This window comes from Anabrus simplex, chromosome 2, assembly GCF_040414725.1.
Source record: "Anabrus simplex isolate iqAnaSimp1 chromosome 2, ASM4041472v1, whole genome shotgun sequence".
In the NCBI taxonomy this organism is placed as follows: domain Eukaryota; kingdom Metazoa; phylum Arthropoda; class Insecta; order Orthoptera; family Tettigoniidae; genus Anabrus; species Anabrus simplex.
Genome location: NC_090266.1, coordinates 716,387,115 through 716,406,312, shown reverse-complemented (window position 1 = coordinate 716,406,312; position 19,198 = coordinate 716,387,115). Strand labels below are relative to the sequence as shown.

Sequence of the window (19,198 nt, the reverse complement as noted above, 5' to 3'; positions counted from 1 at the left end):
GCTTGACAAGACTCTTCAGTGCATAAGGCACCTCACTCTCCCAGTGGAAAACTGGATTGCTCCTCGTCACTGAAGTGTAACCATGAAACCAGAAAAACAACCAATCTTCTCCTCAAAAATTAGGATACTGGGCTCTCAGCACATCAATGTTACCGATACTGGAATTAGTATGAGATGCTGAGTGTGACATCGACTGTTGATCAATATCTTTCAAGTTGATATAAGTTTCCAAATCCAGTTTTCCCAGGATAGCAGAAAACTCGTCTTGTACAACATTCAATTCTTCTTTAGTTGAAATGCCATTGAATTTGATATGGACATTAACTTTACTACCCGGAAGAAAAATGTTGGTAAGAAGAAAATTCAATGTTAGATGGTAAGAGCAGAAAATTTCAATTTAGTTTTGCAAACTGAAGTCTAGGTAGGAGCATGCGGAGCCAGAGTCTACCTCGAACTTAACCAATTTTCCCTCTATGCCTATGCTTGCAAAATACCTGTCCGTGTTGCCACTGCTTGCCTTAGAATTTTGTCGGATGTCTTATGTGCTGAACCCCACACTGTCTAGAAACTGGGTCCTCATGAATTTGATTGGTCGAATTTTTTCCTTGATCTATTCTTTAGTCTATTAGGGTCCTAATGCAGACTTACAATATGACCTTCCTCTTTACAACCTGACCACTTCAAGTTTGATTTTGAAATGTCAGTCTTTCACACTGATTATCCTTCCCACATTGCAGACAAGTCTTAATTCCTAGTTCAGAATAGTTTGTGACCTTGATGCACTTCTTGATTTAGGTTCACTCTGATCGTTTTGATACGGCATGCGATCTGGAGTAGTGCGGTTACTGGAAATTATGAGTAACTTTGTTGATTTCAATTGTTGAGTTAGTGGAAGATATCTTCTGAGATAGTAGCTGTGAGTATTTTTGATGTTTTAAGCAAAACCACTTCAGCCACAACTTCCTTAAATTCACATGTACTAGACTGTAGCAACTGCCCGTATGCCATTTTCCTTGATTCCACACATAAATTGAGCTCCGAGGAAAATGTTTGCAACCGATGCCTTGCAATCGCATGGTGATATAAATTCAGAATCCACCAATGCACTTCTTAATGTGGCTACAAATTAAGAAACAGATCGCTGGTCGATTTGGTATATGGACAGAAACTGATGCTGGGCCACACGAACATTTTTCTTCAGGGACAGATGCATATCTACGAGAGTGCTACGAGCTCATCTTAGGTCAGTTCGGTTGATTGCCTTGGGGCGGCAAGGGCGGAGACCATAGAAAAGTTACTACTACCCATCGAGTTCAGGAGTAATCTGGCAGATTACGCGTTATTTGATAACATTCATTTCAAAATAGTTCTCAAAACTTTGCTTGTAATTTCTAAACAAATCTTTGTGGTTCAAATGTATGCTGCTGGAGTTGGGTAACAAGAGAGGTGATCATGTTTTTCTGTACCTGTAGGAACTGGGCAAACTGTTCGGCATTCATTTCAATAGAACTTAATTGAAATTTACAGTTACTGGTATGTTGATAATGGGTTAATGTTTGTCGAAATTCACCAGAATCACAAAAGACAATTCAGCTCTGGTTTATTTCGATCAGTTTGCATAACTGATTACTTTCTCTCTTCTATCTATTCTGTTATATACGTAAGGCATTATACAGCTGTCTCATCATGTTACGCTATGTTTAAATGCTATATATTTATCATTAACCAAGTGTGATAATATGACAGCCAGTCCATAGACTTAATTCGTTTGAGTTATGAAGCGAGTATGCGTTCAGTACCTTATTGAACTACTTTCTACCTAGTTACCAATTTGGTATGACATTTAAGGGAAAATATGATTTAGTAAATACACGTGATATATTCTACTCTATTGAATAATACAATATATAACCAAACACCTGATTTTAACAACATTTACTGTTGCACACTCCGCTCTTTTCATGGTATGACGATTGAGTATTAGGCAAAGAGCCTGTAATACAGTCCATAATAGTAAACTAATAAATAATGCTTTTGTACACAATATTCCCCAAGATAACTAAATTGGTCTAAATACTCTTATTCAAATTTACCCGTAAAGCAGTGATTTAAATCTTCGAACTCTTGGATCATAGATGCCTTACTAATAAATTAAGTCATGAATAGAGGCCGGGCATGGTGGTACAGCATTAATGATATTCGGGATTGGTGTTTTATACCAACTGTGGTTCAGCATGACAGTTTGGCCTCTGTTCTTTATATAGAGTACGTGACTTTTGGGTTCATTGACACCGCAAAATAACCTAGCCAAATAGGGTATAAACATCAGCGTAGTAATAACAAAAAGGATGATCTTGAATGTTTTACTGAAACATTTACACAATTACATGGTACAGAATTTGTGTTTTTGATGCTTAGTTTTTATACTGAGGTACTGCTAGTGTATATTGCACATTTTGTAATATTTAATCATCACTTCTAAATGTTGTTCATGGTTCATGTAAGATGAATAACTATTCAGAACTCAGTCAGCCGGCTTTTGACAATTTATCGGCATACACGTTTCCACATGAGATAGTTATTTCACGCAATAACTGCTGAAGATATACCAACATGCTTGCCCTTGCAGTTACTGAGATGTCTCACAGATTGCAGCACAGGAAAATCAGTCTTGAGAAACTCAAGATCTGTGACAAGCCTTGAGTAAGAGCACTGCCCATCACTACTATTTACAATAGTATTAACATGAAAAAGTTTGAGACTGCCAGTTTTGCATCCAACAGCTCGGGTAATTTGCAGAAATGGCAACTGGATTATGTGAAATAGGCGAATTATAAATTTGAAGAACATTCTTTTGCATTTATTGCAATAATAATAATAATAATAATAATAATAATAATAATAATAATAATAATAATTCTATACACATCAATGGTTTCGAGTCGTGTTCTCCAGGAAATTTGTGGAATACCAAAACCTGTCAAGCATTTTCCTTAAATCACCAAAATCTTTAATATATCTATGTCTCAACTTCAAAGTACTGAGCCAAATAGTTTGTTTTTTGTAAAAGGACCTCTCCCTCACAATGTTTCCAGTCTAACAAACACTCGCAGCCATTCCTCAATCACTAATAATAAAGCTCTCCTCAAATTAATACACTAAGCACTGAATTAATTTTAGATCAAGTCAGAATGAAACCCTTGTCCACTTAACATGCCATATACCAGTGATGTTTAATACAGCGAATGTTTCAGTTTTCAAATAACATCTCTCTAATTCAGTACAAGGCCCAACAATTTGAAAATGTGCCTTTACCCCTTGAGTCATTTTCCTCTTCCCCCCCCCCCCAGACAGCCATTTTTAATGGAATGATATAAAACAGGCATCGTCAATCGAGAGTGAAATGCCTTCGGAGCCAGTTTGCTCCCTGCTCGAGGGAAGAGCAGCTTAGCGAGCCAAGTAGGGGAAGTGCATGATGTAGTCCGTACTGCAGGTCAGTGGCGCAAAGATACAGCACATCTTTCTGGACAGGTTATATTGCGACATGATATGCGTGAACTCATAGGAGGCAACACTAGTGTGCTGTCTTCACCCCCACACCACACGACGTTCAACTCTTAGTCTGTTAATGTTGCATTTACTATTGAAGAGATTTCAACTCAGCGTAGGCCATTGACGCCAACAAGTTTCAAACCTTCTTGGGAAGAAGAGTATTTAATAGTTCAAGAAAATAACACAGCAAAATATGTAATAAAATACAGAATCACATTTTTAAAAAACATTAGAAGAATATAAAGAGGTTTTAATATTGCTATGAGAGTAGGTTTCACGATATCCAGGCGTTAGAAAAGGATCTGCAGATGTTCGGTATTCCCTTCTCAGTGGATGGGCAAACTGTTAGACCAGAACTGCAGCTAGAACTCTGACTTACAATGAGATACTCAAATGAAAGATAGGTTTGCAAACACAAAACAGTTTGAATTTTATGTTAGTTTTCCACGGGAGAGATTTCATAGAGTGTACCAGTACACATTTAATGCTCATATTGTAAGTATATTCGGATCAACTTATGTGAACGTACCTTTTCATTAATGAACATTTGTAAATAGATACAGAAGTAGGCTCACCGATGAAAACTTTAAATGTGTTTTGAGACTTGCCAGTATGCAAACGATAGTACCCAACAAACATTGACACACTACTATCCAAACGAGCCCAAAGGTCCCGTTGTCAGTCAAATGCCATACAAATATTGAAATTCATGTTAATGAGTGCAAAGAATATGTACAAATCACATAAATTGTATTTTCTTTCGGTATATGTACGTGTCCCAAAGCTTTAGTTAATCATGAAAACGTCTTTATTCAGGAAATATTGCACACTGCTGTACATTTCCTTTGTCAATGAATAATTTTCTTGTCCTGTTGTACTTCATAATCTGTGCCCTGTTCGTCTCATGATTCAGGCTGCAAATTATTATTATAAAAGCTGTTGTTCATATGGTAACATTTTCGAGCGGCAAGTACAGTAGGTCACGGTATGCAACCCACCTGTCCGCTGCTCTCGTCACGTGACCAACACCCGTCCCGAGCGGAGCAAGTACGTGATGACGTCTGATATAAAATAGTCAATTTTGAACAATGTGGCAAAAGAAACAATGTGCATTGCTAAAAATAACCATGACTAATGAAAGTAACAACTTTTTGGTTCCTTTTAATTAATTTCTGTTATCTTTGCCTCTAGACTTCCTAGGTTGGTGAAACTGTCTCCGACAGCCTCTCTTATCTACCATTATGTTTGATTAACATTCAATTTACCTTTACTACCATACAGTACAGAGTGAATGTTATGCAATTTTTTTAATGTGCATAATGTCTACTGTCACTTAAGCAAACAATGTTTTTAACTTAGCCATTTATAAAGGATGGTTTACCTAGAAAATCCTTTTTTTTTTAAATTGCAAAATTTGCTTATTTACAGCAGGGAATAGTCATAATGCAAAGTCCTTTTATTTTAATAACAGATTTCAAAATGCTACAAACACAACTACCTTCTGTACCTTCTTCCTACACAAATCAAGTAGTCCCCTTATATCAATTTTGGAGCCATCTTCAGGTACAAATGATGATTCAGGAGATCGGTAGGTAGGCAAATTCAGGTGCGAGCACCGAGGAAATTCAGGGGCTTCTAAATCCACTTTTACAACAGTTTAGCTCAGATCATCTTCAAACATTTACAGCAGACTCAGAAGAATGTACTTTACATTCATTGAATTTGTTATTTACCTTACAGTGTACTAATGGAAAAGAGACCTTCCACATTTTATATGGAATGAAAGCAACGTTATCGTATTTGCATGGGTTGTTTAACAATGTAATGAAAACTAGGGCAATAGTCGCCTTGGAAACGTTAGCGGAAGAATGGAAACAACAGTTCAAACATTCATTTAGCAAAACTCCCAGGTTAATGGGACGATTAGTTCACGATAAAGAGAGCATGTACTTTGGCATGTTTAGTCACCAGTCATTTGATCGTGTGTACTATTGAGCTCCCATTTCTTATGTTATGTGTCCACTGTCACTTCAGTCAGTTCAGTCTTGTGTAGTGCTATTATTGTCTGATTTATTAAAACTTAAATCACGTCTCTTTCATTCAAACTTCACTGTGTCACGCTTCTGTGCCACACAACATATTTCAAAGCGACAGATAGTCAAGTTATAACGAGTCCTAAGAAGTTTCAAGGCGTTGAAAGAAGTATAGGAATCCTCACCAGATAACATGCATATCAGTGAATCATACTATCAATCTACATAAGGAAATGTCATACAATAAAAATCTGCTGCATTCTAAACAGATGTATGCAAGTCTAGTCTCAAGTGGAATGAAATCAGACTATTTCAAACTCTTTAGAAAGAAAAACTTGATTTGGGCAGATTCATACACACAAGAAATGCAGGAGTCATCACCTTCAAAGATATAGCCTACCATTTCAATCTCTACACATTTAAAACTTTACAAGCTATAACAAAATGAAATTGGACCTACAGGGGTCTATACTACGCATTTAGGTCAGCAGCATGTGAAAAAGAGGTCTATACGATGTATGGAGGTCTGTGTAAAGGTGTTAAGAATATTTATAGGAAAATAAATTTTAGTCGTTAATATTATTTTTAAAGTAGTAATTATATATATATAATATATATATATATATATTTAAAATATTTTTTACCTTACAGTGTACTAATTAATTAATGTATTAATTTGTTAAATTTGCTTTCAGAAACTGTTCCTACTTTGAAAACTAATAAGTGAATTATACTAAGAGGGCTGTAAATAAAGTGGTAATATTGACAGAATGCAATATTTAATGAACTAACAAGTACAATTTAATAACAATCCTTCAATTTAGTTACCTGGAAAGTCTATTACCTTTTACCAAATGTCGTGAAGCCATTTAGGACCGTTGGCAAGGAGTTTCTCGATGACAGCAGCGGAGCGTCCTACTGCGCGGCGTACAGTCTTCACGTCAGAAAATCCGTGACCTCTGAAGGGTTGCTTCAACTTTGGAAAGTGGTGGAGGTCACAAGGACTCTTGTCTGGTGAGTATGGAGGGTGATCCAAGAGCTCCCAATGCCACCGTTGCAATAGAAGCTTGACACTTTTCAACATGATGTGTGTTATGCAACACGATAGGGCGATCGTCTCTCAATCATTGAAGTTTGCGCCACACATCCGGACGCAGATGTTGCTCTGAAATCTGCAATACTAGTCACCGTTGACTGTTTGTCCCTCAGGCACAGCCAGCATAAGAATAACACCCTCTTAGTCGTATACTATCAGCATAGGCTACACCAGACTGGGTTCTTGTCGAAATTTCTGTGGATATGGCAAAACTGGGCGACTCCACAGATTCGATTGACGCTTTAATTCAAACACGTAGGCTCATGCCCACTTCTCATCAATGACAATATGCTGTATAAATGAGTCCTCCGTTGCAGTATCTGTCCAGGTGGTTGCCAGTCAGTGCATACCGGAGCATTTTCTGTACATCAGCAAGTTTACGTGGAAACGAATGGGACACAATCTTCCTAATGTTAAGACATTTCGTCAGTATGTGCCACACCATTTGATGACAGACCGATAATTCATGGACAGACCATCGATGGTTTATGGAAACAAGACCACTCACAATGTCGATCTGATTTTGAGGAATGGACGGCCAACCTGTGTGGTGCAAATCTGCAGTCTCATTCTGACCTGCACGAAACGCCTTGACCCATCGTGAAACCTTCCTATACGGTCAATGCATTCTCGCCGTCACGCAAACCTCGATAACATTCCGATGCATTTTAGCCAAGAGCAACATCGATTTTAATACATAAACGCTGATAACCTTCTGAAAACATGCTTTGGAGTGGTAAAATAAAACCCTTCAATGCCATAAAGCAACAACACTCCCAACTGGATGCCTGTTAAATGCACACTACATACTGACACCACCACCACCTGACCACTCCCATATCCTATTTACCTATCTCCTGCGAGTGTCTGGACTACGTTGCCACTACTTTATTTACAGACCCCGTACAAGAGTGTTCCAATCCATTTACAGAACACATTCAAGTGTTGTAAACCTCAGCATTAATGCTTTAATAGATTTATCATCACATCCAGTAAAATATAACAATGCACTCTAATAGACAAAAGCAATACACAACAAAATCACAAAGTGAACCACCTTGCTAGGCATAAATTTCGTTTTAGAGGCAAGCAACAAAGACACAGCAAGCTCTATAAACTAAAGCAGGACATTTGGTAGCTTAATTCACCATGCTTTTCACATATAACAAATAGACAAAGTTTTCAGAACACCTCTTGCAAAAGACCTGAAAGTCTATGTGACATGAATTTAGGACACAAATACATACCAATTCCAGCAACTAAGAAAACTAGTTTCTTCAGCAATACCTGTACTGGTGACTAAGGAGAAATAGGTGCCCTGTAAAACATCCATCTTTATTTCCTCTGTGGAACCGTACCTTGCCAGGTCAGAAACTGGTTATAAGATTAAAATATCTACAGTCTCTAGGCTTTCAGATCTTCCTTAAAAGGTGTGTCTTGCAAGTAAGAATGGTAAAAAGGAATATTATAACAATGAAAACAACTAACTTTTTAGATAAAATGCATACTCACAAATCCAAAGGATAGAAGAACAGAACGACATATTTCCCTTTATACTGAGAAAGGGAAATATCTTTAAACTGGCCATTGATCACAGCAGTCCCCTTGAAATCTGGGGCAGGCTTCTGAATGGCAAGCACCGACATAATGAGAGATTCTGAAAATACAGATGCATTTTAATTTTACTCTCGGGTACACAAACCTAATAACATAATAAAGGAGTTTAAATGACAGGTAGAATTTTACTAGCCGCATTAACTATGCAGACCAATTGGTTTGTACCTAGTTACTAAGTTGGCAGACTTGTGCACTACGCGATCACGTAGTCTGAGAGACTAACGTCATAACATGTCAGTGTAATTATGAGACAGACAAAAAAAGAAAAAAAATGAGACTCGCAAATTTTTCTGCTCTGATTAATGATCTTAACACTTTGCACAACATGTTATATATTAGTCATATCCATTATAATAAAATTGAAAAGTGTCCAAGCTATATATCTACCAGCAGACAAGTTTTTCCTAAGTGGTGTTTTTTCTAACCAAAAAATTTCATGAGGTGCACTTTGTATTTTGTTACTCTGGCTCAATCCAAAAATCCAGGAGAGTGTTTGTTTTATGTGGTAGTGTAAGGGAGAACCACCTTTTTTCAGCTTGAAAACAATTTTAAGTTTTTGATTTGAGAAGAATTTTTTTTAAAAAAAGGGGGTAAATATGAGATCATATACTTCTAGGGGGAAAATAAGAGTTTGTACACTTTTTCTGTACCTAAATACTTATCCTACTTTCAAAAATCACACACACTGATAAAACCATGAACAAGCGAAAAAGAATGGACCCAACAGCAAAGGTGATACCATCTGAGGAGTATTCTCAGCTTGTGAGGGAAAAGCAGAATAGAAAGGGTACTGATATTCAAAAGGAAACAGTTCCAGTAGTAAAACCTCCATCTAGGACTAAGAGCAAAAGTTGATTCTTCTGACTCGGCTTCAAGCAAAGATGAAGACTGGCAAGGTAGCAGCAACAGTCTTGATGAAGTTGATCAGTTGATCTACTCAATACAGATGCTGTGGAAATGATCATGGCAGATGAAGTAAATCCGGGTGCTTTGTACTATTACTTTTGGAAAGATGTGGAAAGCAGCATTCTTTTCAATATAAATATGTTGCTACTGTTCAGAAAGTTCTGGAAGGTGGAAGCGTGCAAATTATGTGTCCCAATTGTGTGGACAATAACAAAACTGTGTTCAAGATTAACAACAATGATTTATCTGTTGTGGAAAATCAAAATTACTGGTGAAATTGCCTGTTCCAATAATAACAGGGAAAGGTAGAGGCATTACATTTGCATTCCCAGGAACAGTTGAGGTTTTTAAGAAAAAAACAGAACTTACAGTTTCTGTTAACCCAGTTTTAACCGAGTGAAATGTCTCATTTTTCACCACTCTGATTACAATGGGCACTATGTATTTATTTAGTATCATTAAAATGAATAATTCAGACAAAGCTCAGGTACCATTTAATTACATGGTATGTCAACAATCTATATACTACAAAATTTTCGTCAGGAAAAAGTATTAAAATGTATCTCAAGCCTAAATTTGGCGTTACTGAAACATGGCCATTTTGTTCCTATAATAAAAACTGAGGTAAGTGTTGCAAACTACTATAGCCAGATTTTTTTTCAGTCATCCTTTGACCCTAATCTGTCTCAATTACCCTATCAACTCTCCAGTCTGCTACAATACTGTCTCACTTTTTCCCTGGGTTGTCTCAGAATTCCCCCTTTTTTGGGTTAAAAATAAGACCCAAATTTATATTTATTTTTCAAAAGTTAATGAATATATAGTGATCTGCTGTTTCCAGCATTTTTTGTAACACGAGTCACAACTTATTATTTGCATAATTGTCACTATTGTTTGTAATTTATGAACAAAATTGTAAAAAAATGTCTCGTATTTACCCTGACTGATGCTAGATTTTATTCTCCTGTCTTTTTGTCAGTCATGCTCAACAGGGCAATTATGACAATGTACTGAGATTTAGTTTCATCCGGCTTGGTGGAAAGTGAAATCAATGAAATATATAAACAGAAATATAGAGCATATGATGCTCTGGTTGCGGTTTTTTTTCCGTAAGTTGACCCGAACGTTGATTGTGACATTGTTTCCAAGAAAATTCAATCTATGAAGGCCTTTTTCAGGAAAAGCGTAAAATACGAGAGATGTTTACGAAACGTGGTTCTTCTAATGAAGACCAGTATGTACCAAACCCATGGTATTTTGATCTATTATTGTTTACTTGAATGCATGACACTCCTTCAAACAGTACTGACTGATTGAAAGTCCCTCGAAAGTTTTGATTACAGCACAGCAACGATACATATTTCTCTCCCAAACATATTGTTAGTCAACACTTTTGTTTCAACTACATGCACAAAATACTACAGTTGTCAGGAACGACTTAGTCACAAAAAATTTGTTCATGACAAAGTGCCAGTCTAGACGACATGCCAAATGACAGTTTTCGTCTATACTCACGATCTTTCCCTCTGGAACTGAACACCCCGTGGTATCACATGCTAAATTCCCCAGTGAGTAATTTACTGTATGGGGAAGACTGCTTTATCCACGTGCCATTCTTTCACGCGTGCTAACTGTGCCATTTCAACACACCGTGATTTTAGAGGAAAGAATGTGTGTATATGGCCACCTAATGTTGAAGTTTTGCCTACTGACAAACGAAAAATGCGCTGATCTCATGTTCTTGTCACTAATCAATACCGACGCAAGGGATACTATAGCAATTTTCCCCCCCAGAGTAAGACCCTGATAGTTGAGTGGTATAGCGCTGAACTACATAAAATAAGATTTATTATATTTATATTTTAATACTTCCTGAGCACACAATAACAGGAAAGAAATACTTTTAAGTTGAAAGAGCAAATAAAAACTCACGTTATAATTTCAATTATTTCACATTCTCTTTCCTCAAAAGCTACCTATGATCAACAAGTTACACATTTGATGTACATCACAAAATGAAGACAGGAATATTTGATGCAAACATAATTCAATGCAGGGAACCACAAAACAATGATAAAACAACCTAAATAACCAGTTCATATCTCAATGACAATGACCAACACATTGCTAAGAAAAACTAAAACCAACAGTTTCTTGCCCATCTCACTGCAGATACTGACCAGTGGGGAGGGGTAAGATTCCTTCCACATCCATATCACTGCCCTGCTGTTCGTCTCACTGGAACTGGAGCTCGTGGAATAACCAAGCAATATTAGATCATCTTCTGTAGTGTCTACAATCTCATTCCCATGCTTGAGCGACTGTTTGTTGGGCATGGCCAACCATTTTTCTCCCATCCCTTGGCTGTCGCATCAACAGCTGTGGAAATGAGGTCTTCCACTTCCCTCAATGTGAAGGTGACAGTACATCCACAGGTGAAAAACACACAAGCCTATCTTCAACTAACGACTACGAACTAACAGTAAGCTAATCATAAATACTGAAAACTGTACATGTGGAAAGAAGTAAAACGACCCAGTTTGACGATACAAATAAGCACACACAATGGTAAAATAAACACATTTGTGAAGTATGTTACAAAGTCATGATAGCCACACATGTTGGATACCTAAACTCTCTTTTGCACCCCCTGCTAGTCAAGGTTTACAGAAATCCGATCCTTTCATAGACACTGAGGGTTTTGTGTGGGCAATATGTAACTGCAACCGCACTCTTGTTTACAGACACACGGCATACAGGAAGGGCAGCAACCCTTGCAGGACTTGCCATGTACCTGTAAACAAGCTTGTGTATAAGCACAATACCCTTGACCAAGCAAGTCGCTAAGGTATGCAGTTACATGTGTAGCCGGCTGCAGAAATAGTATTACATGGACAAGTATAATGTTCACAAGTTCCTCTTCATTGATGGAACAGGTGATAATTAAAAGAAAAAGTATTGAAGGACCTTAACTTGTTCTTTGCTCATTAGTAAATATACTGAAGAGTGCAGAGCACCTGTAAGAACTCCAGCGCCAAGTACCAACACTAAAGTTGAGACAGCCAACGTTCCCCAACGACTAGTCATGGTGGCAGCATGCGATTGAACTCCAGGCTCCTCCCTTGCCTGGCAGAGGGTGATTTGACTGTAGTGGGCTGTAAAACAAGTTTCCAGTTCCCAACACAAATCCTCACAGCTATGTTAACAATACACCTCTTACTACAACAGATGTCTTTTTGGGCTGATGACCTAGATGCTGGACCCCATAAAAAAAAAAAAGCCAATACCGGGCGAGTTGGCCGTGCGGCTGTGAGCTTGCATCCGGGAGATAGTAGGTTCGAATCCCACTATCGGCAGCCCTGAAAATGGTTTTCCGTGGTTTCCCATTTTCACACCAGGCAAATGCTGGGGCTGTACCTTAATTAAGGCCACGGCCGCTTCCTTCCAACTCCTAGGCCTTTCCTATCCCATCGTCGCCATAAGACCTATCTGTGTCGGTGCGACGTAAAGCCCCTAGCAAAAAAATAAAAAATAAATAACTTCCCTTCAGCTCAGACAATTCATGCTTGTTTGCTGTTTGGAAATCATATTTACCTCATTAATATCTTCAGTTAGCTTCATGCAATAATGTGGAGGCCTTGGAAATGAACGCAACAGAAAATACAGTATTCAATCTACCAGTGCATGCACTCAGCCAAGCACCAGTAACACTGCTACTCGACCGGGTAACAGTGAGTAGCAGCGGTTCCGTACCCGCAAGAGATACTTAACCGAGTAGTAGTTATTCTGCAAAGAAAAGACAGACAACTGACATCTGAAGTAAGCTGTCAATGGATGGTATGCAATGCGTATGAGAACATAGTGAAGAACAACTTGGGCAAGTTTCATATTTCCGAGACTCCTAAAATTTTGAAACTTGACAGGGAAACCATTCGGAAAATCATACAGGAAGGTCCTAAAACAAAGAAAAACTTATTTCTTAATAAAAATTATTATTGCCAAGACTTGGCGAAACAAGAGGCATACAAATTTACAAAAGGCAAGCCCCCAATCGTAAAGGAACTTAAAGTGTGTGGGGCTTTCCTCATGAAAAAAACAACAGCTCTTGATAAAATCTGGGTTTAACTTCCACATTCTGAGGAAAAAACTGACTAACAGAGAAATAGTACTCAAATTTGTGAGTGCTATTGTGTGCCAACTTCTGCTTGAAGAGCTGGAACAATCAGTTCCAAGAGCTGGTCTGCTTGTGTTCGACACCATTAAGATAGAAGAGAACTACATGAAACAACATGGAAAGCAACAAAGAAATTTGTGATTCAACAAGCAGATGGTGAACAGAGGTAAGATAAATACTGCATTTTAATTTAAAATATAGCTAAGTTCATTGGACATTGTTTTCCAACTACAAATTTAGATATTATTATACATTGAAGTGAAATTTTATTATAAATTGAATGATTATGCACTGGATTTTTATACAGCCTTTTAGATTACTACTATAAACTTCATTCTTATTTCCATTTTGACTTTTGAATATTCGTGTAAAATAACTAAATACATTTTACAGGAAGTTACACCATCTTCCTTGGAACAATTGAAATCTACAAATATATTTAATTGCCAAGAAGGGAAGAAATCAACAGGCAGGCCTCATTATCACTAGGGGGGCCAACCACAGGAAAAGTATTGCCATGAAAGGCCGTTTACTGGAGACCGCTTGCCGTTCCAACTTAACGCATGCCGTTAACCTATATACTACACACTCCCAACACTTGTGCCACGGGTCACTACTGGTATCTCAAACATCTACGCTCGGAATGACTCATTTGTTTCTTCCTTGTGGACGACGTGATAGGGCAGAGCACAAGGCTGCCAACCTGTGTACTTAGGAACTAAGATAAGCTCTAAATGACCTTTTCCCTTGCCGTGCGGACAGTATGTGCTGCAGCCATTAAAAAAAAAGTCCTCTCAAAGGTAGTGTACTGTGGCCCCTTCGAGAAGGGTGGTCACTGACCTCACTATAGATTGTATGCCCCGCAGCCATAAATAAAAGCCTCTCGAAGGGAAGTGTGGCTACAAAGGGGCCATTGTTCTCATGACAGATTAACCTGGATGTGCCCAGACAGGTCACAGGCTACAAAATTCCCTTAATGCCGTGCAGACAGTATACACTGTGGTTATAGAGAAAACCTGCTGAAGGGAGTGTGGCCCCTTGGGGCCACTGTTTTCACGACAGATTGGCTTGGTTATGCAAAAATAAGTTACAGCTGCTAAATGATCTTTCTCCTCTTGCGTGCGGACAGTATGCTCCTTTACATGTTTCATGTACTTTTGCTGGGCAGGGGTTGGGAACCGAATGAAATTATCATTGCTGGGAATGACATCACATCCCATTATACGTTGGCCAATAGCTGCTGGCTATTAGCTACTTAAGCAATGGAGAATGTTGTGTGCTGCTCTTTATAAGGTAATAGAAGTAAATGTACTTCTGGGGACAGGCTGGTGTGTTCCTGGACATCGCAATGAACAAATCTCTCCTCTGAAAGGAATTCAACGTATCATTCGCATAATTCCCATTTTCTTATATTTTAAATCTTGCAGTGCACGGGGTTTATATTTAACATGCATTCCTGCCACTTAGTCAAGTCCCCCCCACTTTCCTGATTTGGAGTCAGGGATGAGCTAATATGAAATAGTTTTCTGGCAAACTGATACAAACTGTAGTTGAGGAGTTAATGAGGATGAAATGAATGAAATTGTGTAAGGTGGAAGGAATCTGCATTTGCCTGGAAGTGAAAACTTCAAACCACACAAAACCATTCTCAGGACAGCCGACGGTGGGGAACGAACACATTCGCCTCCCAAATGCCGAGCTTGGCTCCAAAGCCGCAGCGCGTTACTAACGCGTGGCCAACAGTACCAACTTTAATTTGAGTTAATTAGTGACGTGTGAACATAGGATTCGGAGTAATCCCAGTTAACCGGACGGCGGAAAAATCCGAAAGGGATTTGAATATCAGCCGACTATCTCAGATTAGAACCCAGGTCCAAATTCCCAGAACTACCGGAGAAGTTAATTCTGCAATTTCTGTGAGCCTGTTCCATATATTATGCAACTGGTTTTAAAGAGGCATCGTAAAACCCAGCCCTTAAAAAGATTTCCCTACCCTAAGTGGGAAAGATTCTCCAGTGTCATTGCAATAAGTGAACATTAAATTTAAACCTCATATCGCCGAATAAGACAATGGCACAAGCTCCCTTTCCACGAAGTTACGTAACGTTCTCAATAGCGTTTTGCCACTAAAACCTTTTGTTGCCGCCAACATTCTTTGTACTGGGAAAAAAAACTATTTGCTGACCAGGAGAATTTCTCACTGGTTACAGATTTCCAACACGGGCGATGTAGCAATCGAGATTATAAACCAGTTTTCAAAAATTTCGCAGGTCGAATAGCGTCCTTACCGTTCAACTCAACAAAGAAGTACAAATTACGGGAGATCGTAACGACCGATTACATAACAGCACACCATAGTAAAGAATCTCACCGGTGTTCGAAGAGAATACGTAATGGTACCTTTCAACGAATTGCCGCTTCCGAGAATACAAAGCACAAGACGGAGACAAATACGAATATTACAGCTGCTGTAAGGAAATTATTATCCGGAAACTTATCGTTATACTGTACGTCTAAAAAAGAAAAGACACCACTCAACATGAAACTAACCTTCACACTCGTTACGTCAAAAAAATCACGTAACGAACTACCGGTACAAAGAAATAAAACAGTTTCACGCAATACCGAATTAATAATTTGCTTTCTTCGAAAGTAAGAATGCAACTATTTTATATACATAAATTAACAAATCAAGACTGACAAAATAGAAAAATACCTACTGAGAGACAAAACACCGGCTGGCAAATGTACTGCAATATCAAGCTAACTCCGCTACTCGACAGTCTCAACAGAAATGGTTCCAACGAGCTCTTAACGATACACTATATAAATCACGACAACCAAAGAGTAACACATAGAAGTTAAAGTATAGCAGCAATTTTCAGGTTGGCAACAAGGCATTCAACTTCGAGATGACTGGTGCTGCTTGAATGGTGAACCTTGTTGAATTATATTTTAAAAGAAATACACCCAGCAGCAAAACTACATTATTAAATGTTTCCGTTTTCCTTCTCAACTCTGCCCAATATCAGTATCTGCGTATATTTTGAATTAATTAATAAAACAGATGCTTATTCATTTAAAATATGGATACAGTGTTGATAATTGTAATAATTTGAATGAAAATATTCCACTTATTCTTTTTGTCACTGTGGATTTCTTAATTTAACTGAATCCACTTTACCGAGTTTATTGTGAATCATCGGAGTTTAGTGCTGACGTTTAGTAAACAAGTTGTGACTTAATTCATAGTGCTGGCCATGGGCGCCCGCAGAATTTTTCCAGAGGATGGAGGTCACGATAACAGAAGGGATCAGTTTATTCCCTTTCATTACCTATTTGCAAATACAGTAGAGACAATACGCGACACTTACGGATTTAGCTTTGTTAAAATGGGAGATAATTCGACGGTGGCGCTTCTAGTGACTTGACCTGAAAAGTAGCGCTAAATTCAAATATCAATGGAAATGCATATACGAAAATGGATAAATAAATTACGTCTAGAAAGGAAAGTGTTATTGAGGTACCGTAGAACGGGGTCAATAGGAATGCAGGGGTGAATAGGAATGATTTCCTACTATTTGTTATTTTTACGCATAAAAGAGTAAATATAACAATTACAAATTTTATCTTTTCGATTTTTTTGCTGCACTTATGTTGCTGTTAACATTCACTCGTTTTCCCGATAATTCCTATATTGATCTTAGATTTGTCTGCTAAATTTGTTCCTGAGGAATTATCACTTGTTTTTCTTTATGGAAAAGCTTCTTCTGGTACTTTAAAATTTTTGATATTAGGTAATTGATTTAGTATTCATTATACAATATCATGTATCCAGATAACAGCCCATATTTATTTTTTCTCTGAAATTTGCTTATTAACTGTTTGCTGTGTGTATTATCAGGAAATTCAAAATTTTATAACTTATGGGGTGAATGGGAACAATTGTGCGCTTTAATTAAATATGCTGTTATTTTCTTTAACGACCTGTTTAATGGGGAATATTAATTTATATTAGTATTAGGATGTGTGAGAAATATGAGATTGAGTTTGTTTTCCTTCCAAAAAATTCTACTCATCTCACACAGTCACTTGACGTCGCCTTCTTCCACCCACTGAAGGTATCCTGGCGGAAAATTCTTTTAGAATGGAAGAAAAAGGAAGGGCGCTCAGCAAAGGCAGTATTCCCTCGTCTTCTATACAAACTCTTGGGTGTTATAAAGTAAAACTAGGAGAAGAATAGTCAATCTGGCTTTGAGAAATGTGGCATTATTCCTCTGAATCGTTAGAAAGTGCTAGAACGCCTTCCAAGCACTAATGCTGGCAGTTAAAGAGCCAGACCACACTGCGAGCTCTGGCAATGATAACACCCATGCCGACTGTCAGGTAGTTGATGATTCAATCCTGTCTGTTCTTCATGAACTGCGCTACAATGACCAGCCAAAAACACCTGTTCAACGGTGAAAACTTAACGTTGTCCCGGGTAAGAGTATGCCGGGAACAGACATTCATTCTAAGGATGATGGCACTTCTGTAAGCAGTGGAGAAGATATTGATACGTGCAGTGCCAAAAGGAGTGAAAGAAAGGTATGCAAGGGACCATTAATTACTGATACCAACAGAAGGGAACCATCCAGGTATGACAAACGAACCAAATATGTTGATGAAGTTTGCGTAAATGGAGAAAAGCTCGCTGGTGTTTACAGGAAACAAGACATTCAGTCTAGTGATTGGGTTGTTGCAGATTTTTCACTTCAAGTGATAGCTAAACAAACATCCTCCAAACGGACTTTGTTTATTGGAAGAGTTGTTGACATTGTTTCTGCAGATGAAGTAAATGCAAAGGTCACTAAACACCTCCCAACGAAAATTGATAGTGGTAAGCTGTTCAAATGGCCTGACATGGATGACATTTGCACGCTGAATTTGGGAGCTATAATTGGTGTTGTGAATCCCCCCACAACGGAACGAAGAGGGCTGTTAAAATTCCATTCTGTTGACTTCAACTTATGGTAATGTTAACACTGGAAGACTTTCCTTACCAGTCGTTCAAACAGTTTTGCTCATCTTCAAATTTGTATCTTAGTGTTTGTAAATTAGTGCTAGTTATTTTCGATTTTCTACACCTATTAGTCATTAAACAATCTTTGTTCCTTAAGCATACCTTATGGCACGTGTATGTTGTTCCTTTTCACCTATTATAGAGGTAGAATAGAATTTTACACAGGTATACATATACGCTCAATCCTGTCTGTTCTTCATGAACTGCGCTACAATGACCAGCCAAAAACACCTGTTCAACGGTGAAAACTTAACGTTGTCCCGGGTAAGAGTATGCCGGGAACAGACATTCATTCTAAGGATGATGGCACTTCTATAAGCAGTATGCCCCGATAGCGGGGTGAATAGGAACGCTGATATTTATCTAAATAGATTTGAATCTGTGCTGCAGAATTGTTATAAAAATACTTCATTATGAAGATCAAAAGCAGTAGCAACTCTTCCAGTGTAAAATGTTTAATATAATTATATCAGTGAGATGGCATATGAAAATATCTCAAAAAATCATTCCTATTCACCCCATTCTACGGTATTAACTTCGGGGTTGTTAAAGCAATTCTGGATAAATGAATGAAGAATTATTTAAAAGGTTATTATTCAAAAACTGATATTAGACATATAAACAAGATGCGAAATGGACTGCTGTGAAAGGACTTTATCTTTCATTTATGCATTACGTTTTTAGTTTTAGAATTCTTGCCTGAACTTTTACGGTTAGATTTGTCTTTTATCTCATTTAAAAACATTTTATCATCACAT

The 19,198-nt window shown here is 37.9% G+C and overlaps 1 protein-coding gene across 1 annotated transcript in view; it reads right to left on the bottom strand.

Annotated features, from left to right (window-relative positions):
- LOC136864401 (peroxiredoxin 2) overlaps positions 1-16,194 on the bottom strand; it is a 37,637-nt gene extending 21,443 nt beyond the window's left edge. Inside the window, exons 1-2 of the mRNA XM_067141345.2 lie at positions 16,099-16,194; positions 8,194-8,338 (exon numbers count right to left, since the gene is read on the bottom strand). Coding sequence (XP_066997446.2) covers positions 8,194-8,327 — 134 coding nt within the window. The 5' untranslated portion in view covers positions 8,328-8,338; positions 16,099-16,194. The remainder of the gene's footprint in view (positions 1-8,193; positions 8,339-16,098) is intronic.
- Between the last annotated feature and the right edge of the window lie 3,004 nt (positions 16,195-19,198).